Source organism: Falco peregrinus, chromosome 2 (assembly GCF_023634155.1).
Source record: "Falco peregrinus isolate bFalPer1 chromosome 2, bFalPer1.pri, whole genome shotgun sequence".
NCBI classification, from domain to species: Eukaryota; Metazoa; Chordata; class Aves; order Falconiformes; family Falconidae; genus Falco; species Falco peregrinus.
Window position 1 is genome coordinate 97,058,250 of NC_073722.1, and position 27,709 is coordinate 97,085,958.

General features: G+C 52.8%; 1 protein-coding gene across 11 annotated transcripts in view; it reads right to left on the reverse strand.

Moving 5' to 3' along the window:
* The window catches only part of NCOR2 (nuclear receptor corepressor 2), a 253,710-nt gene that overhangs the window by 123,694 nt on the left and 102,307 nt on the right, over nt 1-27,709 (reverse strand). For all 11 annotated transcript variants that reach the window (XM_055794127.1, XM_055794120.1, XM_055794126.1 and 8 more), the window contains 2 exons: nt 7,076-7,255; nt 528-641 (listed from right to left, as the gene is read on the reverse strand). In XM_055794127.1, coding sequence (XP_055650102.1) covers nt 528-641; nt 7,076-7,255 — 294 coding nt within the window. The remainder of the gene's footprint in view (nt 1-527; nt 642-7,075; nt 7,256-27,709) is intronic.

The following is a 27,709-nucleotide window of genomic DNA, read 5'->3' on the forward strand; positions in this document are numbered from 1 at the left end:
TCCAGCCATGGCTGCATCCACGTCCTTTCTGCTCCAGTATGGGGGGTCAGGGGCAGCCAGGAGAGCTCGTAGCTGACCTGCCAGTATTGAAGCATCACGGCTGTCCCCCTCCATCCATGCAGCCCACCCCACCACGCCAAAGCCCATCCTTTGAAGCAGCTTTCAACCAGGTTCACTCCCAGGGGAGAAGATGAAACAAGCTATTTAACAGACAGGGCTCTGAAGCATCTCCTGAATGCTTCAAATCTAAAGCTGATCGCAGGACCCCCCCCCCCCCCCCCCCCCCCCCAGGCAGGTTCTTCGAAAGCCATCTGTGCTCAGTCCACACGGCAGAGCAAGCTCCTCACAGCTCAGCCCTCTGTCGTCACTGTCCCTGACAGGGCTCCATCTACCCACCTCCCACGGCCTCCACCCCAGGGGTCTTATCCCAGGGGAATCCCACACCTACCCCTTACCAACCTCCCCGGCCCCAGCCAGGGTGGCACGGCACGGTCGCACGTTTGTACTTCCATCTTTTCCAGACTCACCCTGTTCTCGTCGTAGATGATCTGCACCAAGCTGCGATGTTTGGACTCGATAGGAGGGGGGGAGATTGGTTTTTCAGGCTCTGGTGGTTTGGCTGCTTCTTCCTCCAACTGTTGCTGTGGAAGGAGAAGGGGGAGGAGGAGGGTGAGTCACAGCGAGAAACGCAGCCGTCCCCATCCACACAAGACTCTCTGCGGTGCCACGACTGAGGCAGACCCTGCCATGGCAGAAGGCTTCCCAAGAGACACGGGCAGGCTCAGGCTGTGGAGGGACAGGGAGAGGGAGGAGAGCTGCAGAACATCCCCTGCCACGCAAGCGCAGCACTGGCCTGCCCCAGGCACCCGGCCCCAGGCTGGTGGATTGGTGATTTTTAGGCACAGAGGATGAGGACCTGCCTTGAATGAGCCTCCTGGAGAGGGCTTGAGGGTAGAACTAAGGATTTTAGTGGAAATCCTTACAGGGAACAGCAGCTCCAGCCCAGCTTCCTGCTGCTCCCTGCCTCCGGAGCTGCTGCTGCGCTGCAGGGAGCGGTGGAGGAGCGAGGGGCGAGTAACACGGCTGCTCTCCACCTTCGGCTCTACCTTGTGATGCTGTGGTCACAGGAGACACCTCAGGATGACTGTTATCAATGAAATGGCTTGTGCACTGACTGCCCATGCACCACGCAGCCAAACGAACCAGTAAGCAGAGCACAGCAGGCAGCAACACTGCGAATCCTGACGTCCCTGGTCAGAGTCAGCCCAATGGGACATGTGGCAGCTCTCCGGGCCAAGGTGAGAGAAGCAAAGTGCTCAAGAGGACAAGCCTGAGCTACAGGACGCCCTGCAGAGGACACCATGGTGCTTAGACATGGGCCACCAAGGTACCCTGTGGTGAATTTTCACAGAGAGACGAAGTGCTCCGGTTGCAAATGCCCGCGGCAGGAGCATGCCGCGCGGCTCCGGCTGCCCCAGCAGGCACAGCAAGAACTTCTGAGGGCACTGACACCGCATGAGCTACCGTCCAGCCGACGGCCATCATGCTCTCCTGGAAAGGTGGCTTTAAGATTCCTTCCTCCCTTCACACAAGACAAGCTGTCCTGAGCAGAAACCACCAAGTCCAGGCTCTAACCAGAGGAATCCCTGTAGGGGCGGGACAGCCATCACCCAGGTGATCCACCCTCAGAGACAATATTGCCAAGAAGCTCGGGTTGTTGGCTCTTTGGCTTTCTTACTGTCTTTACTGCATTGCCACAGCTCCACGTTTCATGGAACCTAGGCTTCGAGGCGCAGCAGCTGTGTGCAAAAATACCACGTGCCATCCCCTCCAGCTCCGTGTGCCTGTCTGTGCTGGGACAACACAACCCAAGGTGCGCGTCTCACCCCCAGCTGCACTCCCACTCACAGCAGAAAGATCCAGGAGTCCAAAAGCTACTCCACGAGCGTGCCCACCACATCCCCACCGCACGTGCAGCAAAATGCAGCCAGCCCCAAACCTGGCTTGAATGCCAGCTGCCCCCGTGGGAGATGGAAAGCAGGAAGGAGCACATCCACGTATGCACCTTCAGAGAACACTCATCTTCAAAGCACTCCTATCCATCTGCGAGCTGCTCAGCCCACGGCAAACTTTAATTATAAAGCAGTGGATCTAAGAAAGTGCTTTTGAGTATCACTGCGGTCAGCAGGTATAGCTGATATATGACCTGCACCTCCGGCTCTCCCGACGGGTGCGAGGCAGGAGGAGACATCGGAGCCCTTCCAGTAAGTTGGAGGAACTGCCCAGCCACTAGAGGAAACAAGGGATTTCTCCAGGCTGCTCCTGGGGCCACCAGCTCCGTGCGAGGAGGGAGAGTGCACGCCACGCACGGCAGCTGCGGGGCAGCACAGGCACGGGAGAGGGAGCAGTTGTCAAAAAACGCCTATGATTTTTTCACTGCTCAGCTCTGAACCTCCAAATGCATTTTTTTTCCTCCCAGCGGCTAAAGCATCCCCTGTTGAAGCAAGGGGAAAATCAAGCATCTCGTACTAGGAAGAAAATGCACCTGGGACTGAGAGCAATCGGCTTGCACCAGAGGTGAGCACACCACCGTCCTTCCTCCCAGAGACAGCGGTGACCGGTGGCCCAAGAAGAAGGTGGGCACCTATTCCTCCTTCAGATCATCTCTACTCCTGTCGATGAAACCTTTGGCAACCCTTGGGCTGTACGTAGGATGCAGTCCAAGAAAACACTTAAGCACCCACAGAGGTCTGCTGGCTTGGCTGAGAAAACTCACAACCCTTAAACTAAATGTGTTTCAATGGATGAAGCAACTCCACGCTGTGGATGCCACTCCACCTCCCTACAGGTGGACATCTCTTCCCATACAGGGAAAAGCAGTAGCATAGGGAACACCAAGATACAGCCAAAAAAAAGCGGCCATTGCCAGCTGGAGCGGGGAGCAGGCTGTGGCAGCGGCAGGACAGCCTGGGATCCACACCATGCCATCAGCATGTGCACCTTGGGGTCTTACCCTAGGGGTTACTCCAGCCACATGTGAGAATGGCCAGGAAACAGCCAGCTCCGACCACGTGCACCCAGGAAGGGGATGAACCTTCCCCAGCACAGCAGGGATCCAGCCCTTCCCAACTACCACGAGACACACTACCACAGCACGCTGGAGCCTCCAACCATGCACGGAACAGCCCCAAAGCTCCCTTCTCTGCTCAACCATGGCTGTTCCTCGGGTGGCCCAAATCCCAGCACCCTGCAAAGGGAGCAAGAGCTCTTTGGGAAGCCGTGGCTGAAACCACAGGCTGCAAAGCAGTTCATAGCAGCAGCCCTGGCGCAGACACAGCGCTTCCAGGCATCTGCCCACTCATGTTCCGTGTCCTGCAGCACCCCATCACACACCTTCACTCCCAAAGTGTGGGATAAACCCCAAAAAACTCCAAAGAGCGAGCCACCAAAAGGGATCAGTCAAATCCTCTACCTCTCTTGGGCAAATATTTGGGTAAAAATAAGACAGAAACTTGGCTACATTGTTCTGGAAACCCACAAAAATTCTGCAAAGCGGTCGGGTATGTTGTAAGTGATTTCAGACAAGAGGATTTGATGGCATATCAGGAAATGAAAGTTTGCCAGTAAGTGGAGGCTCATTAAAAGCAGCTCGTTAAAAGAAAAAATACAAATCTAATTATAGCTGAAATACAGTAGAGACTTAAACTCTACTCTCTATGGCATAACACCGTACGGTTGTTAAAGGGGCAGACGCTAGAGGTAAGGATGCGGCAGGGGCTGCAGGCAGCACACCTGAGCGCAGCAGGTTCAGCCCGCGACAGCTACCCCTGGGAGCTGTGGGAAATGGCAAAGCAAAATAGGTCAGGGTTCCCAGACACAGACAAAATGGATTTCCTAAAGGTCTGCCACAAAAGCTAGGCTGGATTGTGACCTTTACAGGGAGAGAAGCGGGATGAGAGATGAGTCTTGACGGCTCCATACTCTCTCCCTCCCTGCTCCCAGCAGTGGCTGCCCGAAAGCCCCCTCCTCTCCCCCAGTGGAAGACAGTGCAGCGATGCTGAAGGGATGCAGGATGCCATCATTAGCCACAGCCCCGACTCCTACAGCATCCACACATCCATTTCCAAGTGGGAGAGGTGCCCTCTCCAGGTAAGAGTCCCTTTGGCTGGACCACAGCCTGCAGAGGGGCCACTGCAGCAGGAAGGTGGGTGACATTTCAGGAAGACCCTGTCCCCATCCATACCAGCTCCTGTGCCAAAGGGGCCTGTCTGATGAAGCCAAGGTCATGACACATGCCCCCAGCTGCCACACCACCTTCTGCCAGGCAGCCATCACCCGGGTACCAGCATGCTTCACCGGCCCAGTGGAGAGGAACAGGCTTCCAGCCACAGGGCATCTCTGAAAACCACTTCCAAAGAGCCGAGGGGGAAACAGAGGAAACTCAGCCAGGAGATAGATGGAAGGGGGAACCCTGAAGCTCTTCCACCCAGCTGGCTCCACCTCCATCACCAGGTGGGAGTGTTGTACTCCCAGAGAGTCCTTCGCTGAGCTTGGCACCCAGGAGGCTCAGGCACCACTGCGGAGAACAGCCCAGCAGTTTTATTCCTCCTTCAGATCCCCAGTACCGCTGCCAGGAATAAATGCATAAGGATTATCCTTCCCTGTCAGGAAGAGGGGGAGAGAGGACTCAGCAAGAGATTTAAGCGCATATGGCGCATGAATGAGCGGGGGACGGCTGATGGCAGTGGCCTTCTGCCAGGGGTGCGCAGGGTTTGGGGATGGTTTCTCAGCTTACTGAAGACGTTTGCGTCTTGTAAAGTCCAGGCAGAGCCCTCCTTGACATTTCTGGAACAATCAAAAAGGGAGAAATGGTGTATTTGGGTTGGTTGGGCTTTTTTTTTTTTTTTTTTTTTTGCACAGCTTTTCCATACAAATGTATTTAATTACCCTGAGAAGGCCTCCCAAAGACAGAGGGGAAAAGCATTAGGATATTCCGTCTGCGTACAATTTCTCCCCTGCTCCGCCGCCCGTTCCTGCAGGAGTGGTATCTGTTTCAGGCTGATTGCTTTCCCTCGCTCGTCTTTCTCCTGCGCTGACAGCTCAGATGCACAGATGGACAAAACGTTCCTGGAGCATCGCAGACAGGAACCATGACACCCACACCCCCCCCCAGCCCTGAAAATGCTTCTTCCCAGATGTGCTGGCTCTGCTGGAGGACCAGGCTGGGGAAGGATCCTGCTGGAGCAGAAAGGAGGCCATGTCGGGGGGGGCAGGATTTGCTAGCAAATGACTTTGCCACCATGTGCCAAAAAGAAAAAAGAAAAAAAAAATAAAAAGGAGGGGAGGGGGTGGTTTTACTGCCAACAGCCACTTTCACCTTCTTCCCCACTCAGCAGAGCATTTTTGTGGGGAAGAAGAATCGTAAAATTCGTTCAGAAGGAAGAAATAAAGCAACCAAGCAGCCAACAATAAAAATCCCATTTCCTTACGGAAGGACAGCTTGATTTTAACAGCAAGGAGCATATGCTGCTCCCGTCAGCTTCAATAGCAGCTCCTCAGCATCTCTGAAAAAAGTCAGGCAGTGGATCGGCAGAGTTGTCAGCCCTCCCAGCTGCCATGAGAGGGACCTTCGCTGCTGTGCCAGGCACGCATCCCATGCTGGAAGCCTTTCCCCAGGGTCGGAAATGACCACGGTTCGCACCTTCTTCCTCAAATGTGAACTAAAGACACAGACCGGAGGCCAGACTGCCAGCTGAGGAAGGACACCAACATTTTCTCCGAGCTTCCTAGGAGGGAGAGGGGAAGGACTGGCTTCACCCAGCTCCCAACAAAGCCAACGAGGAACCTCTGTGGTTTCCATCGCTCCATATGTTCCTCTGGCCTCTGGGAGCTGGCACACAGGGCTGCTTCCTTGCACCCCTGGCACAGCTGCTTCTGCTGACTCTTAGCTCCCTCTCCCTAAGCACCCTGATACCTCTGCAAAAAAAAAGCAATGCACACTGAAAAAGGTTCTTCACGTTCATTAAACCATATTGTTTGAAAACAAAACCAAAACAACCTCCTTTGCCTTGCAAGAAAGAAAGGGATGGTATCTGGTATGGGAAAATACAGATCTGATGGGGAGGAAGGTCAACTGCACACTCATCCTCGAGGAGCACTTGCCCCATCTGCCTGCCCAAGCAGAGGTTTTGCTCCATTCCCAAATTCCTGCTGCACAATCCCCAGGAGAGGTCCTTCCTCTCAGGCAGTTTGGGATTAGCAGCCATCAGGGAGTTTACAAACTGGCCCCAAGCAAAGGAAATAAAACAATCAGTAATAGAGGCAGAGAGAAGTGATTTGCTTTAGGAAGTGAAAGCCTTTAAGTCTGTGGGTTTTTTCACAGATGTCCCCCAAGGTTTTGTCATATTAATCTCTTAATGGGTTTATGGTAATTGTATACATGGCAACAACGAGCGGGCAATCCTTCTGCTGGGTAGTGCTCCTGAGCAGGGGTAAAGCACTAACCAAGAAGATCAGATACAAATCCCTGGCTCAGGCACAGGGCGGGAGTGGGACCAGATGCCGCTCACAGCTGCAGAGCTGCAAAGCCCCGGAGAAGGGGACTGGCTGCACAGGAAGGGCCATGAGGACATCACAGCAATGTCTTAAACAGCCCAGTACTACAATAGTGGCAGCCACAGCACTGGGGAGAAACAATTGCTGGAAAGGAAAAAGAAAAGCCCATGTGCTAACGCTGGGCTGTACAGACAACGCAGGCAACCCAGGCTGTGCTTTCAGCTCTGCCACTGACTGCTTGCACGACCATGGGCAAGTCACCGAGGACAGATTTCTCTCCCTTCCAGGTGCTCTGGCATGCAAAAGGGCCCACCAGCTGGGTTTCCAGAGCTCCCTTGTCTTGCAACCCACAGCTCCAAGCAGCAGCCACCCGTGCCATGACAGGCAGCACAGACACAGACCACACTGGTGGCACTGGCACTGCCACTTCCCCTCCGTGGACATGCACGGGCAGGGACAGGACATGCCACAGCATGCAGAAGCGAGGGCGCGTGACACCCTCTGGACCACAGCCTCTTACCTGCTTCTTCTTCAGCTTGGAGATCTGCTGCTCCACCATGGTGATCTCGCGGTCCACGCGGTCCATGTTCTGAATGAGCTCCTCCTTGGACAGCCGGGCCGGCAGCAGGTCCAGCTCGGCGTCAGGGTGAGCGGGGCTCACGGGTGACACGGGCTCCAGTTTGCCAGGCAGGCCACGATCCTGGACAGCGTAAAAACAACCAGGTCAGCCCTTTCCGAGGAGACTTTGGATCCTTCTCTCATCCTCCCATGCCAACTGCCACAGGTCCCCGGCCCATTCCCAGCCCTCTGAGACACTCACACCCCTCAAAACACCTGCTAGACCAAACAGGGCCAGCTGCCAGATCACACCACCACAGCACTCCACAGCCTCCAGCATCTCCAGAGAGCACCAGGTTAAGTGTCCTAGGGACAACACAGCAGCTCTTCCTTCTGCCAAAGCCTCAGAGGCTTCAACCACCTTCAGTGTTACCCACATTCCTACAGGATCAATAAACCCATCCACATTCCGGAGCTCCCAGCAGCAGCGTCCCTTCACATCTCAGCAGCCAGCTCAAGGCTACATCTTCTTTGCAAAACTGAGGTAGCTACAGCCACCTCCTCCCCCAACATAGCCACAGCTGCGCTGGAGAGAAGAGCAGCATCAGCCATGCTGAATGAGAAGGGGCTATAAGGGCAGGCCCTAGGAGGAAAGAAGACTCCCACCTCCTTCATGGAGGTCCTCCCTCTATCTTTTGATAAATTCTGGGGGAGCTGTGAGTGTCGGATGTCAAATGCATCCATCCAGAAAGAGAGAGAAAGGGAATAGGTGAGGTCAGCTGAGACAAAAATAGATTCAAGTGGTGAAAATCAGCTTTTTGCAAATGCCAGGTAAAAAAGCTCTCAGCTCAACAAGACCCTTCGGGTCAGGGACCGGACAGATCAGTATAACCTCTGTGGTATCACAGGGAGAAGCTTGAATGACCATGAGCTGAGGGTAGAGGGAAAACACATGAAAACATTCAGCTTTGCCTCCAGCAACACAACAGCTTTGCTGAGCCCCACCAGCTGGCACCCCAGGAGCATCCCAGAGCCACACCACCTCACCGGCACACCACCCTTCACCTCTCCAGCTCCAAAGGAAGGTGTCCATTTCCTGCAAACACAAGGTGCACGCCTGGATGAGTTTGCCCACCACCGATGAATGCACCGGGGATGAAGCAGCTGTTTAATAGCCACCGGCCACACAGATGGGGATCACGTCACACCAACAGCCTACCCTGACCCAGGACACTCATCTCTGGCAGCTACCCAACATCTTAATTAAAAGCTTATCTATCCATTTGCTTAGTGAGTGGATGGATTTCTTTTCCTGGAGGGGGCAGAAAGAGGAGCTGCGGCTTCATTTGTAACCATAAACCGCTACCAGGCTGGGCAGCCAGTATGCTGCAGCTGCTGGGGAGCAGGGAAGGGAAGGAGGGAGGCGAACAAGCGGAGAACTTCACACAGCTTCGCTACCTTCCTTACAGCAGCCCTGCGGACAAAGCCGTCATTGTTCTGCACCAACTGGTGCTAAGCATCCTCCCCTCCACGCTGGCTCAAGGCCACCGGCGAGCAGCCAGGGGCACCCTCCCCAGGCTGGTCCTCCTGCGGGACGAGGGTGGCACGATGGAGCTCAGTGGCACTGGGACAGTGTGGACCCCTCTGCGCTCCTTCATCTAGCAAGGCAGGCTGATGCTGGCCCTGGGTTGTTTGCTGGCTGTGTTGCAGCTCATGCCAAATGTGGTGAGTGTGTAGGTGCCACCTTGGCACTGTTGCGCATCTCAGTGACATCTGCTCACCATGAAGCAGAGCCACGCAGGGTGGTGTCCACCCTGCTGCTGGGGATGAAGCACGGCAAGCTCCCTCCTGGGGGGCTGCACCCACAGCCCAGCAGAGCCGCAGGGGACCTGGCTTCCAAGGCAGTCCCTGCCTGGTGGGGCTGTGCTGAGATGAGCTCTGCCCTGTGTCCTCTATAAGGGGTGGGACATGTCATCCACAGCAAAGCCAGAAAAAGGGGAGGCAAAAGAGGATGTTTCCCAACAAAGTGGCCATGTCGCAGGACACCAGCATCCTACACTGGTGCCTTCCTCCTCTTGCCCCCTGCTAAACCCTCTTCTGGCTGAAGAAAACACTAGGCAGCCAGGGAGGAACCACTGCTGCAGCCTGGAGGCATCAACACCCTTCCCACTGCTGCCATCAAGGGACCAAAAGCGAAGGAGCAACCTGAAACCCCTTCCTCAGTGTCCCGCCTGGGGCTCAGCCACAAAAAGGCACCAGAAAGCTAAACAGGCTGTTTCCAGCATCCATTCAGGAGAGAAACCACAAGAACATCAAAGCTCACTGGAGAATCCCAAAAAGCAGATACTGGCTTTATTTACTTGCCCAGCATTAGACACCAAAAATGGTCAGTCTGCTGCAGCAGGAAGGCTTTGCCTTCTCTACAGCCAGGTTGGTTTGGGGGGTTTTTTGCTGGGTTTTTTTTTTTTTTTTGGTTTGGTTTGGTGTTTTTGTTTTGTTTTGGTTTTTTTGAGGGGGGTCGTGTCAAGCCAAGAGGAGCAGGACAACCACAAGAAGCAAAAAAATTAGGTGTTCATAAAGTCTTGTTCAGATTATGGCAGTGGCTAGTAGGTGCAAAGGTTTTTATGAAGGAAAGCAAGCTACCTGCCAAAAATGCAGGGGAGAGACCTCTCTGAGCACAAGAAACAGAAGACACTATCTCACGTCTGCCAATATGTGAAATAGGGCATCTTTAAACTCCTACTTGGCCCAAAACCTTTTTGAAACCTGGTTTCTGATACAGTTTTAGCTTTTTACCTTGCAGAATCTGACATAAAATAGCAGCAAAGCCAAGTATGGGGAATAGCTGGAAGTCACAATACAAAACCCATCATCATCTAGCATTAGGAGATTATTATAGCAATAGAGAGAGACCATGTCCCTGGTCTTCAAATAACTTGACACTATCATCTCACAAGCACCTCTCTAAATAAAGGAAACAACAAGCAGCAAGAGGAAGGAACAAGCAAAAGTGAAGGTAAAAAAAAAAATCACCTTGCCCTTGCAATAGTGAAGTCCAAAAGGCAAAGCTCCCAGATTTACACAAGGCACAAAGAAGCCCTTCTTCTAAATCACAAAAATGGGTCGCAAAGAGGTTTGCAAAGACTGGGTATCTAATGGATAGAGATATTTCAGCTAGTCCTCTGTTTCCTAGCACTCTCAAGAAGCTGCTCAAAATATATTCCTCCACTTCAGATAGTATCATACCCAGGCTCCAAACAAGTGCATTGTGAAACGTGAAATTCTTCTTATTAACATGAAGTCACAGACTTTGAAACCAGCATGAGCTGGGAGAGCTGGAATAAAATCCGCTGGAGGGAAGAAAACAATTACTGCATTACTCAAGTTGATATTTTCTCAGTAATTATACTGTTTCCATGTGATTTGTTTTTATACACGGCTAACAGCTACTGTAGTTCCTGTTTATCCCTGGCCTTATTATGTGATTTATATCATGACAAGGGTGGGCGAGCGGGGGCAGAGGCTGCATAAACCTTCTCGCAGCAAGAGGAGATGCTGGCAGTGAAGAAAACAATTATCACTGAGGAGTTATTGAAGAGCAAGGCCAGGCTTGGGGGTGGGTTTCTTCTACACACTTTTATTCCCAATGCAGATGATATGAACAGAGCAAGCCTGCTACACACTATTAGGCAGCGGCTTTAAAAACACGGGAGAAAGAAGGGGAAGGAAAAGAAGCCAACTGTCGATGCCCTGAAGAGCCAGTAAGTAAATGCAAAGCCCTGCCTGCAGCCACACCAGCAACCGGGTACACAAGGGAAAGGACAGTGGGAACCCCAACCCTGCCCCAGGACATACCAGAACCTGCACCAGACCATCACTGCCTCCTTGTTTTGCACCATCAACCCACCTTGCAATGCTCCCAGGGACCTCGTGGGAGCAGGTGGGATGGAGAAGGGTGTCCGTGCCACCCATCAGCCCAGCCTCTGTGAAGGGTAATTTTGCTCAGCTGCCTCCCACCCTCAGGAGCTACTGCTCTGCTCCACCTGCACCTAACTCACTGCAAAACATGTTTTGACCTTTCTGATCCCTTGACCGCAGCGGCTGCCTCTTCAAAACCATGCTGGTAGGGCTTCAAAGCCCACAGACCCCCAGCCAGCGCCTGCACGGCACTGGCACACACCAAGCCAACAGTGCTGCTTGCTTGGGACAACCCTTGGGGTCTCTAGCACAGCACCACGGCATTTGCCCTACATACTGTCTCCAGTTAGTCCTGGTCCCTCTCTGCCTTCCTAAACCAGCTCATCAGTGACGTTCCCCCACCCAAGCCCAGGACAGAGATTCAGGGATGCTGACGTCACCTCTTCCACTGTCTGTTCACTTTCTAATTATCAGCCGGCAGCAGCGTTTTCTGCTCGAGCGCTGGGAGGGATTAAGAGGTGTTATCTCCAATTCCTGTCCGCTCGCACATCTCACCATCCTTGCAGGCTAGAGAAGGTTGCCAAAGCAGGCAGGACGGGCCGGGGCTGCTCAAATTAATTCCTCCCAATAAAACCCCACATGGTGGGCTTGCCATCAGGACACCTCCATCACCCGAGCCTCTCAAGGCAACACAGAGCCAGCGAACACACCAACACTCCCAAAACCTCGACCGTGCGAGATTGTGCTACACGGCAGGGTCCTCCCCGTCCCGAACCCACGGCTGAGCAGCATCGCACCCTCCAGCAGACGCAGAGCCCCAGGCCTTTCCCACACACCCCGCGATAAAAACAGAGCAGGAAAAAAAACCCAGGAGAGCCAACACCCCACACCTCCATCCATCAGGTTTTAAGGTCAAAAAAAACCCTGCATACAAAACTCTTAAACAGGCCAAATATAGAGCAAAGGACTTCATTTTTTAATTGGAAAATTGTCCGACACATTCTGGTGTATCAGCAGCCCCAAGACGACAGCACTGACAAGGGGGAAAAAGTCAAAGGGTCTGAAAACTAATGTCTCATTTCCCCAGAGAGATGCGCAAGTACGAAGCCGGAGAGCCTGAGCAGGGAAAAGTACATCGAGTTATTGCACTTCTTTTGTTCGTGACCATCTGCTGCGCTAATGGCTCTTTCAGCAGCCCAACCCTTCAAACGGGGTTTTAATTCTTAAATACTGCTGGGCTCGGCCGGGCTGCGCCCCACAGGCACTCGAAGGGCTGCTGGAGCAGGATGCAGATGCGCAGGCTGGCGTACGCAGCGTGAGCCCGGGGAGCTCCTAAGGTGCTGTGCGCCACCCATGAGCACACGGGCATTCCCATGCAAGGCTAACCAGTGTGCCCAAGGGATGACACGGGGGGCACCAAGGCATCACCCACCTCCTTCCTCCAGCCCCACGGCACATGCAGGCGGGAGGCGGGGCGTGCAAAACAGGGATTGCTTTCACCCAATGCAGCCCAGCACATGCTCCCATGGGAATTCATGAAGCTGGAGAACAAGGAGCCACCTGAAGACAAAGCTGATTTATTATTTTTAAAAAAAAAAAAAAAATCTGTGATTTTGTGAGAAGGCCTACGAAATTCCTTTCCCCTGTAATCCAGCTGAATTCCACACGGCCAGGGCAGAAAACATCCCAACAATTTCTAAGCTTGCATGAAAGTAGGTCAAAAAACTTCCCCAGTGTTTCAACAGCTTGAACCAATTTAATTGCAAAACCAGTACCAAATGCTGACCCTCCCTCCCCACCCCCACCAGCAGATTTACGAGGGTGGTAAAACCTCACCAGCAAGCGCTCCAGTTAAACACACTAACTAGAGCCTCGTATCTGGTCTTGCAAAACTTGCTTGTGCTCAAAAAAAGCCGTTCCGCAGCGTTCCACTGAACAGATGCTGCCTCTGGATCTCACAGCTGCAGGATATTGGAAGCACCAGCAAACACAGCCTGTGGACTCAGGGGTAGCCCGGCTTTGACCCGTTATTCTGGAAAACCTCACTCAGGCAAACTCCCACCAAAGCCGAAGGCATTATACTGACAAATGGATGTTGTGCCTTTCATTACCTTCTTGCATTTCCCCATTAGTGGATAATAATTGCATTGAATGTGTACGTTCCCTACTGACTTTGCAGGAATGATGAATTCTCAACTACGCATCTACTCATTACAAAAAGGAGCTAATTGCTCCACCTCTCATTAAGAATTGCCCAGCGTTGCTTATTCTGTATCACTGGATTTTCAGCTGACCCTAAATTTGTTAAAACATTTAACTGTCTGGACTGAAATTTTCCATGTAGAATATTTGCTTCAGGCATTTGGAGGCTTTTTTTCTTTTTTCCCTCTAAATAGTAAATTTCAGCCAAAACAACTCTGCTGCTTCCAAGAATAAGTTTACAGGAAAATATGCCTTTCTGCAACATGCAGAAGGATTCTGGGAACCTGTTCTTTGAGCACCTTCAGCACAGTTGATACATCTGGCAAGACTGCTCTCTGCCAGTGATTTGCCTTTTGTTAACTTTGAAAAAGTGTCCAAGACCAAAAAAAAAAAAATTAATAAAAATTTCATTTTGTTGCTTGCCTAGGGGAATGACTTTGAACCCAACAAGTGAGTGGAGTGGGGTCCTGGGGAGCTGCAGGTCACCTATCATGCTCTGCCCATACTCCTGCAAAGGAAAGGAGAGAGCTGCAAGGACCTTACTGGCACATGCGAAGCGCTCCAGGCCAACAGCAACAAGTGCCCTAGAAGAGCCATGAATAAATGTGGGTGTTGTGGTTTGGACAGCAGGTAAAGCCCGAGACCACCCACCAAATGATAAGGATGAAGTAAAGCAGCTCGCAGCCTGCTCGGCGTGAGATGGCAGCTGCCCTGGGCACTGCACTGGGGGGCCCGTAAAGTGAAGACGGGTGTCCTGCTGCTTTCAGTCAATCAGGGGGACAAGTTCAGGCTGTCAGGGTAGCTGGCAGAGCAGCTCTTCCACTCCTCCATTTGCACCTTCAAAGTTCTTTCAATAATTCATCCACCCAGCAGCCACCCCCAGCATCCCTTCCCCTGTGCCGATCTTGCTCCCAGCGATGCGCTGCCAAGACCACCACTGTCCCTGTAACACCACCTCAGCCATACACCCCCATCTCCCCTTCACAAACCCAAAATCTGTTCAGGCAGGCAGAGCTTCTGCTAACCGGGGAGACCAGCAGGCGGGGGGGTCCCTGGCAGCCCCCCCTCTGCCAGCCCTTGCAGAGGATGGTGACAGCACCTGCCAGGCACGTCCTGCCCGCAGGACCCGGCTCACCCCATGGAGCCAGGAGCGAAGCGCCGGTGTCTCAGTTTGAGGAGCAAAACCGCTTCCTTGGGGAACAGCGCTGGCAAACCAGCATGAGATGACAGCGCTGGGGAGGCAACGGCTGGCACGAACAAAGCGCGGGGCACACAACCCATCGGCTTAAGAGCCTGTCAGGATACTCCAGCAGGGAATTCCAAACTGCAGCCTGGGTGACTACGGCATCCCCTTGGTTTAGGGAGGCCGAAAGCAGGGGGGCTGCCCCCAGCCCACCGAAAGGCTCGAGAGGCACACAACCAAAATACAAGGAAGGCGAGCGCTTGTTTGATGTCTCTTAAAAAGGAGCAACCTGTGAAAAGCGCCTCCCGTTACAATAAGCATGAAGGCAAGGGAGGCGAATTATTAATTGCCCAATTTGGCACTCGGCCAGCGCGGTGGGGTTAGCACCTCCTGCCTTCGCAGGACGAGGGTTTGAAGGTAATGGAGGAGCCGGTGGCTGCTCCTCCCAGCAAAGCGGCTGGGGCTAGGGCTCCGAGCATCCCCACCTTCCCTGGAACTGGGTGACTTCAGGAAACTCTCACAGCAACCTCTGAATAATCGCCATGGATTTCCACAGAAATGGGGAGCACAGTCTCATGCAGCCATCACCTTCTCCTGGGTTTGCATGTCTCCCAGCACCCACTGCTCAGGGAGTTTCTTTAGCAAGACCCCCCAGGGAGGGAAGAGGGGTCCCCTGCCTGGGGATGCAGGCAGGCAGCCCACAAGCCCCAAACCTCCTCCAGCAGCCCGGGAAGCACCCTGTCACCCAAGCCCACAAACCTCAGGGAAACTGGCCTTTGAAAGTTTTAGCCTCCCACCATTTTTTTTTTTTTCTTTTTTTTTTGCATCACCACCCATTCTCTTTCAACTGCTACATGCAGTAAAGCAAGGGCCAAGCCTTTCCAGCACACAAACCAGGCAGGGACATAGCATTAAGCTCCACAGTAACCCCAGCAGGCACGTTCCCTCTGATTTGAGGATGCTGGAACAGTCCCTGCTAAATCCCAGCTTGTCCTCAAGAACGTAGGAAGCCCTTGAGCCCTGGTGCCACGGTAAAAACATGCCTGAGTTTGCCTTCTGTAAAAAAAAAGCCTCTGCAGGAAAAAAAAAAAAATCCCTACTTTTATATTAGCACGATACTCAAGTGACCAGCACGAATGCCATTGCACAAGTGTGACAGCACCTGCACCCGCACGCATTAGCCCCGCAGACGCCAGGCAACTGCACCCGCTTGCATTCACCCTCCACGAAGTACTGTGTTAAAAATAATAATAATAATTTCATCCCGACTGGCATAGCTATACCAGCCAAAAAGCAGGCGCGCAACAAGTCAGCGTGACTAAAGACATTGCAGCATCACCGTGTCGCAAACCTGAGGCCAGATCCTGAGCCAGGCTCAGCACCACCCACACCCACTGCTGTCCCTGGGCACTGGGACACGGAAGCCCCAGCTCAGGATGGCTGGGAAGAGCAGCGCGATGCCCTGCAGCTCGGATATGCCCAGCAAGCCTCCTCCTCTGCCCGCGGGAGCCTTAGCGGGATGGTCGGAAGGGTGGTCCCAAGTGGGTGCAGTTGGGGAGCGCAGGGCAGCCAGGAGCCCCCCCCCGCCTGGGAGCCCTGCACCCCTAGCAGCTCCAGCTCACTGGGTGACACCAGGTGCATCCTCCAGCACATGGATAAACACGGGGGAGGGAAAATCCACCACAGCAGCTTCCACAAACCTCACTTAAAAAAAAAAAATCGAGGGGAAATGAAAAGACAAAAGCCCTTCTCAGCCTGGTGTTATCAAGCAGAGGAAATGAGACTTCTAAAGCTCCCATTCACAGAGGAGTGGGGGGGAGAGAAATCCCACTCCAGACGCACTTGAGCGAACAGCTTTTGAAATGGAAATGTCGCTCTTCAGAAACATTTAAATTTCCTCCTATTGCCAGGGAGGAGGAAGGAGGCAGAGAAGAGAGCAGGGACTCCTCAGCCATGCAGATCCAAAGCGGGGGCTCCATTCGGGGCAGCCCTGTCGAGAGGGGATTTGTCCGGCAGTTAATCAGGACCAGCACACGGTATTAATATCAGGAAGCCACCTTGAAGGGGCGTCAGATTTAGAGGGGAGGGAAGGAATGAATGAAGACAGCTCTATTTAACCACCGCCGCAAGTAAGGCACACCTAAAGGCTGCTCGCACTCCCTCCCTCCGTTCTTCCTTCACAATCATCTGCCAAAATTATTTTTCCCCGAAACCTGGAGGCTGAGCTGCCTACTGAGTAAGAGCCCAACTGATGGAGAAAGAAAAAGCAAGACCTACGATGGTTTGAGCAGTGGCTGAGGAGCGTTGTGGGACCAACCCAAACCCCCCCTTACATGCAAGGACCGCTGCACCAAGCCAGGATCCTGACCAGCTCCCCTGGGGACTCACAGCACATCGGGCACAGGCTGGCAGGTCCCAGCGGCTCCTCTCCCAAATGTGTCAACTCAAAAACCAAAAGTTACTGCTCCTACAGCAATCCTCTGAGCTCCCCTCACCAGCTGCATGCCACCGCCTCACTGCTCTGAGGTCTTTAGGGTGACTTAACATATAGGTTTATTCTAGCCATGCTCTCAGATACATGAAGCGGGACATCAAACACCTCTCATCTGTAAAAACCAGAAATCCTAAGACTGCAAGAAAACCCGACTTAATGGCAATGCTCCAAAGAGTTCCCCTGCTCCCAAGACTAACAAGATCCCAAAAGCTCAATCTTTTTCTCAGTAAAATTTCTTTATCATATCAGAACATCTCAACAGACGTGCACGTGTGTCTTGCGAGACTCCGACACGCACAGATCTGCACTGAGCAGCCTGGAAGCAGATGGGGTCACTGGTGAACCTGACCTGCGAACTTCGCTGGCTGAGACATAAAACTCAAGCAATTCCTTTTTCATCAGGAATCCAAGCCGATCCGACTTCCATTTCAAGGTGGCTGCACTGGAAAACTTGTTTAAGGGCGAAACAAGGTTCACAGCTGCTTACGAGCTTTTGAAAAAATTTTAAGCAACATAAAGAACAGGCTTGGGGGGCTGGGGGGTGGAGGCAGCCCTTCCCTTGAAACAGCCTGCATTGGCTTTTAATGAAGCTTTTAGTGGCCTCATCAGTCCCCGGCACACAAGGAAAGCCTGTTTAACTCCCCCTCCACTTCCACATCTCCTCTTTAAGCAGTTGCTGTCCCTGCACCTTGCAAAGCACTGTCCCACCACATGCACGGAACACGGGGGGGACAATGCCTCCGCCTGCCCCCGCCCCCCCCTCCACTGCCCAAGGCAGCCCCCAGCATCCTGACACCCCCCGACATACAAACCGTATGGACCAGCCATGGTCCTGAGCACCCCACAAGCAGCAGTGCTACAGCAGCACCCCGGGACCCACACAGGGAATAGGGGCCACAGCCCCTGCTGCTCACAAGCATCTCTGGGCACCCAGCAAGGCCCACCGCCCCGCGCAGGATATGGGCTGACAGGGGAGCACGGGTGGTGCAAAGCAACCGTCAGCTGCACCATCAGAGCCAGCCGCTGGCTGCGCTCAATGCTTTATTGTTCTAATAATTGTGCAGACACGTGGAAGGGGATGCCTCGACATTCACCGCTTGTTTGAGTAGCCATTTCCTTCGCTGCTCTGCCTGCTTTTCCATCAGGAGGCCGCATCCTGAGTCCCAGAGGCGGCGGGCGGGGGGGCAGCAGTGCTGGCCATCCCCACGGCCGGCGGGGAAGGAAGGTGGGAGGAAATAACATCCCGCAGCAGCAGGAAAGGCAGGCGGGTCCTGGTCCAGATGTAAGTGGCAGCCAAGCCCTCTGCCTTGACAAGGCCAGAGAAACATGCAAAACAAACTTTCATGAGATTTTTTTTGCTATAATATTTCCCACACCCCCCACTCAGCAGGTAGAGATGGCTTCAGGGTGTAGGGACCACGGGGCGGCATCTTGAGCGTGACACTCCTCCAGCATCACTCAACTCTGTAGTCAGAGCAAGACTGACCAAGGAAAGACTGAACACCCACGAGAGCGCAGGATCAAGCAGCTCCCGAAGGCTCGGGGGAGAAGCACCATTTCTAATTGCAAACAGCTGTGGGAGTCGCTCAAACTGCAAACCTCTGCCCAGGCTGCTCCTCTAAAAAAGGTTGAAGCACCCCTGCCTCTCAAGGCCAGGATGCTACAGAAAAGAACCCTGAACACGTCAGCTCCCATAGCAAGAATAAGGCCACAGTGAATTTGTTATTATCTGTTAGCAAAGCAGCAGCTTCCCACCAAGGCTGGAATTTCCATCTTGGTTTGGCAGGCACAGGGCTGTGAAATGATTACTGTGTTTACTTTTCCTTTGCTAACTATAAAATCCCATTCCACTGCCCTGCCAAGAATGACTGAAGCTAATAAAATTCAGGCATTTGGAAGAAAGCAATAATAAACCTCCCTTTTGGGGCCTTTATGATGAAATTTCCCCACTCCAATCAGCGATTATGCTGTATTCATGAACACTAGTGATGTCTCCAAGTGCACCCAGATTGACTCAAATCAATATTTAGCTTTGCTCAAGATTGTAAGCCTTTCTCCATGTGGCTGCTGAAGGCAGGATCACTGAACTGCACAGGTAGAAGAAGCCTTTGAAAAACAGCTTACAAGTATACAAGGCAGCATATATATATGTGTGTATATATATATTAAAAAAATGCAGGCTTTTCAATTACTGAAACCTGTGAAAGTATATACACATGAAACATTCATGGATGCATGAATTCACAAATCCCTCGCCAAATATATTGAATGCCATTAATATAATGCACATTATATATTTATATACATATACCCGCCTGTTCTTTAGCAGCTTTCCATGTTCAAAAGACCGTAACGTACCACTGTTTACATCTGCCACTCTGCCTGCCGCAGAGGCAGAAGCACATTAGCTGTTGGGGGCAATGTGCTTTACATCATACCTGTGATGGCTGGCATGAGGTACGATAACACAGACCTGAAAAACAGCCTGAAATAAAAGCCTGTGCTTGGTTCGGTCGCGTAACCACGTGGGACAGCTTGGTTTGCGCTAGGCAATGGTTCGTTCTTAAGCAGCCACAGGAATGACAGCATCCTAAGCGGAGATCAAAAGGCAGAAACGACCACCGCTGCTCCGCAGGGAACAGTGCAGAGAGGAAAGAAATCAGCCATGTCCCTTCTCAGGGCAGTGAGCAGAGCAGGTGATTCAAAGGCAAGCCTAAGAAGCGTTACTGTGCAGGCAGGGGAGGTGATGAAGTGCCACGGCAGTGGCAAAACCCGCTGCCAGCGTGTGCTGGGGCAGTGCACTGCAGGCTCCACAGCCCTGGGGGGAATCCCTCGGGATGCGGCAGAGGCACCACGCACCAGGCAGCCCCACATCTGCTGCTGGCCCCTCCTCGGCACTGTCAGATGCCAGTACTCTGCTGTTCCCCTGCATCCCACAGGAAAAGGTATCAGGTGCAAGATTAAAGGGGCTGCCAGCCTTGGCCGGGATGAAGGCGAGCACAGGCTGGGTTGAACCCTGGCACGTGCAGATGCTCGGTCAGGGCACTATGATGACCAAAGAGCAACTAGATCTAGGTCAGGACTGCGAGGAGGTGCTTCAGGTCACCTCATCCCTTGGTGCTTCCCGTCCCCCAACTTCTGTTTTTGAATGACTAAACCAGGGGGAGGACAGAGCCCATCACTCCCACCCCGAGCCAGTTCTGCTGCTGGGTGAAAGCCCATTTCCAAGGGCAGAGGGAGCAGGCTCCGCCACACTCTCGCTCCTTATCCTCCTGGAAAAAGATGCCAAGAATTAGAATTACATTTTTCGAGAGCAGCAGAACAAGCCAAGGGCCTGTCAGCTTGTCCTAAAACAACCCCTATCCGCTTGCCGAGCACACAGCCAGCATTCCTGACACACACCAGCGTCCATTGCCCCCTGGCCCCCCCATGCAGCATGAAGCTGCAGAGCATTCCGTGCTGGAGCAAGCCAGAAAACCCTCTGAATGTTCTCTGCCTAAAACACAGCCAAAGAGGTTTTACATTTAAAAAGCAGGTTTGGGTCCAAAAAGAAAGGAGGTTTTCAGCGAGTGATTATAACTAGGCCCTTTGGCACTTGACAGCTCCTCTCTTGTTATCGATGCTAAGGGTGTTGTTAAGAGATGAGGCTCCACGAAGCACGGATGTGAAGTCACGGAGCTTTAGCAAGGGCTGTTGCCATGTTCAATATGTTATTACAGCTCCATCACCACAGGCACAAAGAGCAGCAACTCGTCTCTGCCAAATCTATCTCTGAAATCACTCCCCTACTCCATCCCCTCCAGCAGCAGCAGGCAAACACCATCGATTGCCTTTGCATCTCCTCCACAGCTTTCCACGCAGTGCTGGGAAGGAAGGCTTGAGCATGAAATACCCTCCTCAAAACGCAGCATGCAAAATGAATCCGATCGGTGTCACAACTCGCCGGCTTTTGTTGTGTGAGTCAGAACTGTGGACGGGCTGCATTTCATAACCATGGAAAAGTACAACACAAAAAATGTGCTCGGCGCTGTAACATTCACAGAGAAGACACCCGAGCTGCTCCCACCAAACCCCTCGCCCTCCTCAGGAGGACCCTTGGTGAGGAGGGGCGTGCAGGGACACCACATGCAAGGAGGAAGGCAGAGTCCACCTGTGAGACATACGTGCTTGTGAATTGATAACAACCTCCTGCTGCTGCACTGCCTGCACTAACCGGCCAGATCCCATGGAAGCAGGAGGAACCACATGCCCCATCCCAGAGCATGCCTGGATCGGGTGGGAGCTTGAGCAGGGCTCCGTGCCCAGCTGCACCCACACCCCCTCCCAGAAGATGAGGGGAAGAGAAGAAACCCAGATCAGGCTGAAACTGCAGGGGGAGAATAAAACAGCCAGGACGTCACTCTTGGTAGCAGGATTGAATTCTTCCCTGGAAATTTATTCCAGATGGGGGTTTCTTTTTTACCACAAATGTGCAAAAAAGGACAGCAGCGGTGGCTGGAACAGCCCTCCTCACCCTGCACCATCCTGTGCAGGGACAGCCTGTGCCAGTCCCTGCCGCACCAACCCCGTCTCCTAAGTCCTACCCCAGGACTGACAAACACCAAGCTGGCTTTGATCTCCTATATTTTCAGGACACAACACGGCACATTAGAATCCTTGCTATTAAAGAAAAAAAAAACAGAAAGAGACACATAACATGTACAAACACTCCAAAGATGGAGAAGAAAAATCCCCGTGAATCCACGCAGCACACCCAGCTCACAATGCTGCCCTGTTGCAAGCAGCAAAAGCTGGCAATATTTCTGCCAATTACAGGGGTGAGGCACACAAAGTCAAGGGACTTTCTTTCCCTCAAGCAGATCAGGTGAGATGTCGCACTGCACGAGCCTTGTAATATCGACTGAATGGAACAGAAAAGTCCAATTATGTAAATGATGAAGCAGGCTTCTGAGAAGCAGCCAGCCTTATCACGCCGCCCTTCTCCACCGCTATGGCTTGAAAGGCAATTTAAAAGGTTGTTTTGGATGTCGATCACTGCAAACTAGCCGAAGAAGTGCGAAACAGCCACCTATGCTTGAGGCACTGTCAGATCACCCATGGGTTTGCCAGCCGTGCCGAGCCCCGGCCCCCGTTGCCTGTGGCGCGGGGACCACCGCAGGCTGGCACAGCCAGGGCAGGGGGGAGCCAGGCTGCAGGCAGCTTGGGGAAGGTCAAGTTCAGCTTTTACATCCTGCCTCCGGAGTATTTCCTCAGCCCATGGGGGCTTTCCCTGTCAAGCCCAAGGCTCTTGGACGACAGTTCAGTTCTTCAGCCACAAGAATTTCAGCTGCAAAATGGAATAAAATCATCTCGTCAATCCCAGCGCTCCTTCCCTTTACCCCCCACAGCCCCAAGGCCGGCTGGAGGAATGGAACATCTCGCAAGGACTACGCAACGCCTAACAGCGTCTGGTTTTCAAATGAAATCAGCACGAGCCCATGCATGGGACAGAGCATCCAATTCCAGATACAACACTCCTCCGGCTGTTTGTTCCCTTGGCTTCCTGTCCGGAGCTGGTGCACAGCACAGGCTGCTGCCCAGCCCTTGCAGCCATCCCAGCACGGTGATGAACTCTGGGCACGCCATGGCAGCCAGGCTGCTTGCACGAGGCAGACACACGCTCCCAAAGGTGTGTGTGCATGCGCAGGTGAGTGGGGATCAACACTCACAATCACCCTCCCGCAATTTGGAAACGATCTTCAGAGCAGGGAGGAAAGCAGAGGATGGGATAAATCCAGCCAGAAGTGTTTGTGCTGTGACAACATGAACAATGCAATTATTTCAGCTTTTAAATATGTTTGGAATGACAGAGGATGCCAACATCTCCCTCATCTTCCCAGAAATAGCTTTGAATCATTGCTGCCCTAACACAAAGGCCCCCCCTCTTCCACCCCACCGAATCCTTTTTGCAATAAGATTTTTATCAGGCACAAGTCGACAGGGTGAGCAAATGGGTGGATGTTGAACACATCACAGGAGGATCCTCCTGCAGCTGCTGAACTCAACAAGCCCACACCACTCGCTCCTGGTGGGCACCCAACTGCACCACCAGCCTCGGGACAGCAGGGAGAGCCCAGCCTGCCTCCCAGCCAAGGCAGCTGCAAGGGGACTTAATAAGAAATGCAGTTCTCTGTGGGGGAAGGAGGACAAAAGCAGTCAAGGTGTAGGTACGTCTGTGCCCCCTAACATTGTTTTGTTTCATTGCTCAGACCTGAGGTTAGGAGCCACTTCCATCAAAGTCCGCTCCTCCAAGACGCGGTTGGGAAGCTACACAGCATATGCAGGCTTCGCCATCGTGCACCCTACCATCCTTCGGGCAAGAACTGTTCTTCTCATGGCAAGATGTCTGAGCCGTTCTGCCTTCCACAGTGTGAGAATTTTCTTCTTGTTGTGGCAAGTCATCTGGGGCATTCACCTTCCATGGGGCTGATGAAGTTGCGCACTGGCACAGAACTCCGCATCTCACTTGGGTTTTGGATAACCTGGAGCAAACAGCAGGGTGCCAGCAGCATCAGCATGTCCTGTCTCCATTGGTGCTACCGCAGCTCCGCAGGATCCCTCTGCCTGGGCATCCCACAGGGCTCAATGGCAGCCACCCCCGACCCGCCAGATGTGGGCACAGCCACAGCTGGCCAAGGAACCAGCTCACTCTCCTGTGGCAGAGGTGCCTGGCCAAGGAAGGCAGCCCTTCGCTGTCGCTGGGTCCCCACTTGCAGATGTTCACCAACAGCACCAGCAACCAGCCCAGAGCTTTTTCCCACGTGGAAAACAACCTCCGGTGGGAAAAGGAGAGCCCAGCGTGATCCATGCCACCAGCTCAGAGGCTACGGGAGGACAAGCGCCCAGGGACAGCTGACACGCACAGCTTGGTTTGGTTCCCCAGCCCCTCTGTGCTATTGTTCCGCAGCAATAAATCACCGGGAGGCGCTGGAATTCAGGGCTGGTTTCTACAAGAGGGAACCCAGGGTGCAGGAACGGAGATGCCGCCTCGCTTTTGCTTGCTAATTCCCTCGGCGGCTGGCATGCTCAGCGCCTTTCGGAGCGCTCCACTCCTACGCATCCCGCCAGAGCGCCGCGGCTCTCCCAGTTCAAAGCACTGCTGTGTTTCCACCCCCTCTGCTCCCTTCCCCCAGCACTGGATTACTCAATTAGAGATTATGCTTTTGCCAGTTACCTCCAAGCCAACTGGGGCCTTTGCCAAGGTCAACACAAGTTCCAGCCAGTTTCATTAATAACTGCAAGACCAACCCACTGGAAACTCTGAGAGGTTAACCCCAGCAACAGATCGATGTTCCCATAACAAAGCCATGGAGCAGAAACACGACTGGTGATTTACCAGCCAGCCCAGCTAGCCACAGTGGGAGCTGTGGTGCTGCCCATCCAAGCATCCCTCCCCGTAGCCAGGCAAACCCCGCTGCTGGTCCCCAGCTCCTCTCCCCCAGCGCATTCGGCAAGGGATGAAGCTAGCAAGGAACAGCGGGGCCAGGGGGAGCAGGGCTCCCAAAAGGCCTTTTGGTTGTCCTCGGTGCTCTGCCAGCCCGAGGCCGGGGCAGGGGTTAGCAGGCTAGCCAAGAGCCTTTCCATCCCACAGCCTATCTTCCAGGAGTTTATTGTGAATTGGGCTCTGGAATGGGCAGCCAGTGTGAAATTTGGCATGTATGCTGCTGGCTTCAATGCATCATTAAAAAGGCATTTTAAATGTGTTAATTCCTCCTTTTTCAATTAATTGCTGTTAAAACTACATTAATGTGCATCAAAGCAAAATACCCTTTACCCCAATTTCTGCTTTGCCATACATATTTCCTGGCCCTGGTGCTGTCTTTTCCAAGACTCCCCCCTTTCCTTTTTATTCTGTTTTTTAGTCTGTAGCACAACATAAACACTCGTGCAGAAAGGGAAGAAATTAAGACCCTTCAACAATGTAAAGCAGAGTCCAAGTCCTAACAACACATGGCTTCCTAATAGCCTTTTTCCATCAATAGTTGTTATTTATTTTACAAAAGAGGTAAGTGGCATTGTCCCTTGTACAGATGGAGACATCTGAGATACAGAAATGGGAAGAGACTTACCCGGTGACCAGCAGCCTGCCAGGGCAGATGGCAGCGAGGTTCAGGTTTCCTAAGCCTCCACCCAGCCCCGTACCCGTGGGACTACATGGCTCCCCGTACACATATTCCTGCTGGAGCAACAGGCTATGCATAAGTGCAGCCAGCCAGCCCTTGCAAGGGGACTAAATGCAGATCACGACTGACTCACATCCTATAGGAAGGAGCAACAAACCACGTACGTGGTGGAAAAGCAGTCTCAGAAATGGGAAGAAGAACAAGTGGAAGCATAATGGGAATAAGAGATGGACGGGGGGAGAGGCAGGACTAATTTCCAGCTCTGGAGAAGGCAGAGCAGGCATTGCTCGACCATACACACCATGCTGACCATCCCTGCGGGGCAGGATCACACACAGCACCAGCTGCGCACGTATGCGCAGAGACAGGAGATCATGCAGATCCATTGCTGGCCTGCTCTGGGGCAGTCTGTTTTGCTCCTATCTGCTGTTAACGTGATGGAGGTCCGTGACACTCTCTATTGGAAAGAAAGCAGAAGCCACCGAGGGTCCTGGGAACCAGCTCCTGCACCTCTGCCAAGAGCACACCCGGCAAATCTGCATCACAGCAGTTCTTCCAGTGTATCTCACATCCAGGCTTGCAGTGATTGAAAAAACAGCCCTGCTTCAGCTGTGCCTGGTTATCCTCAGCCAGCTCAAGGGAGCACCTTCTCAGAGGCAGCATCAGCCTGTGCTGGCAGAGAGGGCACGGGGAGATTTTTATTCCTCCCCCTGCAGAACGAGCTCACCGGAGCCCTCCTGGCCACTTCCAGCAGCAGGAACCCAGGGCTGTGGCACTGCAGCGATGCAACAGCAACCCCTCTTGCAGGGGAAAAGGTGCTGAAGTGGGGGAAAGCAGGCAAGAAACAACCTTCTGCTCCCCAGCTTGAAAAGAAACACCAATGTTTAAAGATATGAGCAATGTGAGGTTCATAAGGAAAGGTATCTTTTACTAGACCAACTGAGATTCAGCTGTAAAGCTGCTGCTTTTGAAAGGCACGCTGCCCCAAAGCATGGCTCCTTCCTTCGGTTATAACACGCTCAAACAGAAGACATTACCTTCTCCTTACAAACCAAGCCTCACTTGGAATAAAGCTGCAGTGATTCTGAACAGGGTAAGGGGGCCCAGCTCACCCCACATTTGAGAAAGGTAGATGAGGAGTAAGAGGCGTAAGAGATCCACTTCTCAGGGAAAAAAAAAAAATCTGGAACTTGTTACCGCATCTGCCGCATCAATTACTTCATTTGTGTTCAAAGCACAGATTATGGCCCAAAACAAAGGCCTTGGAAATGTGCAGGGACAGTGTTAGCTTCTCCTCCCCCGGCTAAAGGTTTGTAAATCTGATGTAACTGGTAGTTATCAGGAACGTGCTAAACTCACACCCCACTACCGACCTGGTTCTGCATCTCAGCTCCACTGCTGCTCCAAAAGCAGCAGAGACCCACAGGTACCCACAGCCTCAGAGCCACATCCATTGCCACTGCACCAGTCACATCCCCTGGGACGTCAGGCTGGCACCCAGCGCGTGTAACCGACCCCCTACCCTTTTTACTGAGGGCTTTGTGAAGCTCTTCTGAGCAAAAATTAACTCGATCTGCAAAATCACCGTGAAAAGCAGTCCTTGTGCTGTTGCTCTGATGAGTAAATTGAGCTCCTCCCCACACAGTGACTGCAACAACATGGAATGGGGTAAGGGGTAAATGAACAACTTGGATACTCTCTGAACACCACCAGCACGTTTAGTAACACTGGGCTCACACTATGCATCTCACCCAGTTTGCAACGCTGCCCTAGATAAAGTATCAAACGACTTCGTCAGGCACTGAGTCAGCAGCACAGATGGAACAGCAAATGTCCCTCCCCAGCTCCGGTCACTGGAACAACACAAGTCCTGCCGCCACGCGTGTGCCGCCGCTCTGGGACACGCATCCTGCCGCCACGCGTGTACCACCACTCTGGGACATGCGCAGCTCACAGATGCACAGAGACCTCTGGCTCTGCACCCACCCAGAGCCTGTAGGAAGGGAGGAAGCTGGCAGAATAACCCCTGAGCATAGGGACGTGCTGAGCAAGCAAGAAAAACACGGTACCGCTAGAAGCGAAGTCTCCGCAGGGATGGAGCGGAGCAGAAATTAGCCGCCAGGACGGGTTGCATCATGACATGTTGTTTTAGGAGGTCACATCAGCATGGCAGAGGCGCTGATGGCAGTCATGGGGCTCAGCACAGAGCCTCTTGGGAAGGTCTTTATCAGCTGTTCTAGATGCCGATTTACACCATCCTAGCCCAGTGCCGAATTCAGCTGTTGCTGGCTTTGCACAGACTCAAAAAGTAGTTTTACATGTGTAAATAGCCCAGATACACAAGTGTCCAGAGCTTGTGGCTTAAGACCAGTCTCAGCTCTTTGCATTTCTTCTAATTTTTTCCTTTTTTTTCCCCCCCTTTTTTTCTTTTGCATCCTCATTTGCACACCCAGAACAGCTCCTCTAACACACTGAGGCTCAGAGTGATGCACAGATGTGCTGAAGGAGCTTTACCACGACCATAATGCCCACAAGCAGTTTATAGACTAGTCTGAGGATGCCCACTGAAGAATAAAGCCAAAAGACTGCTATTAATCCAGTTTCCCATGCTGCAAAGGCAGATATACCTTCAGAATG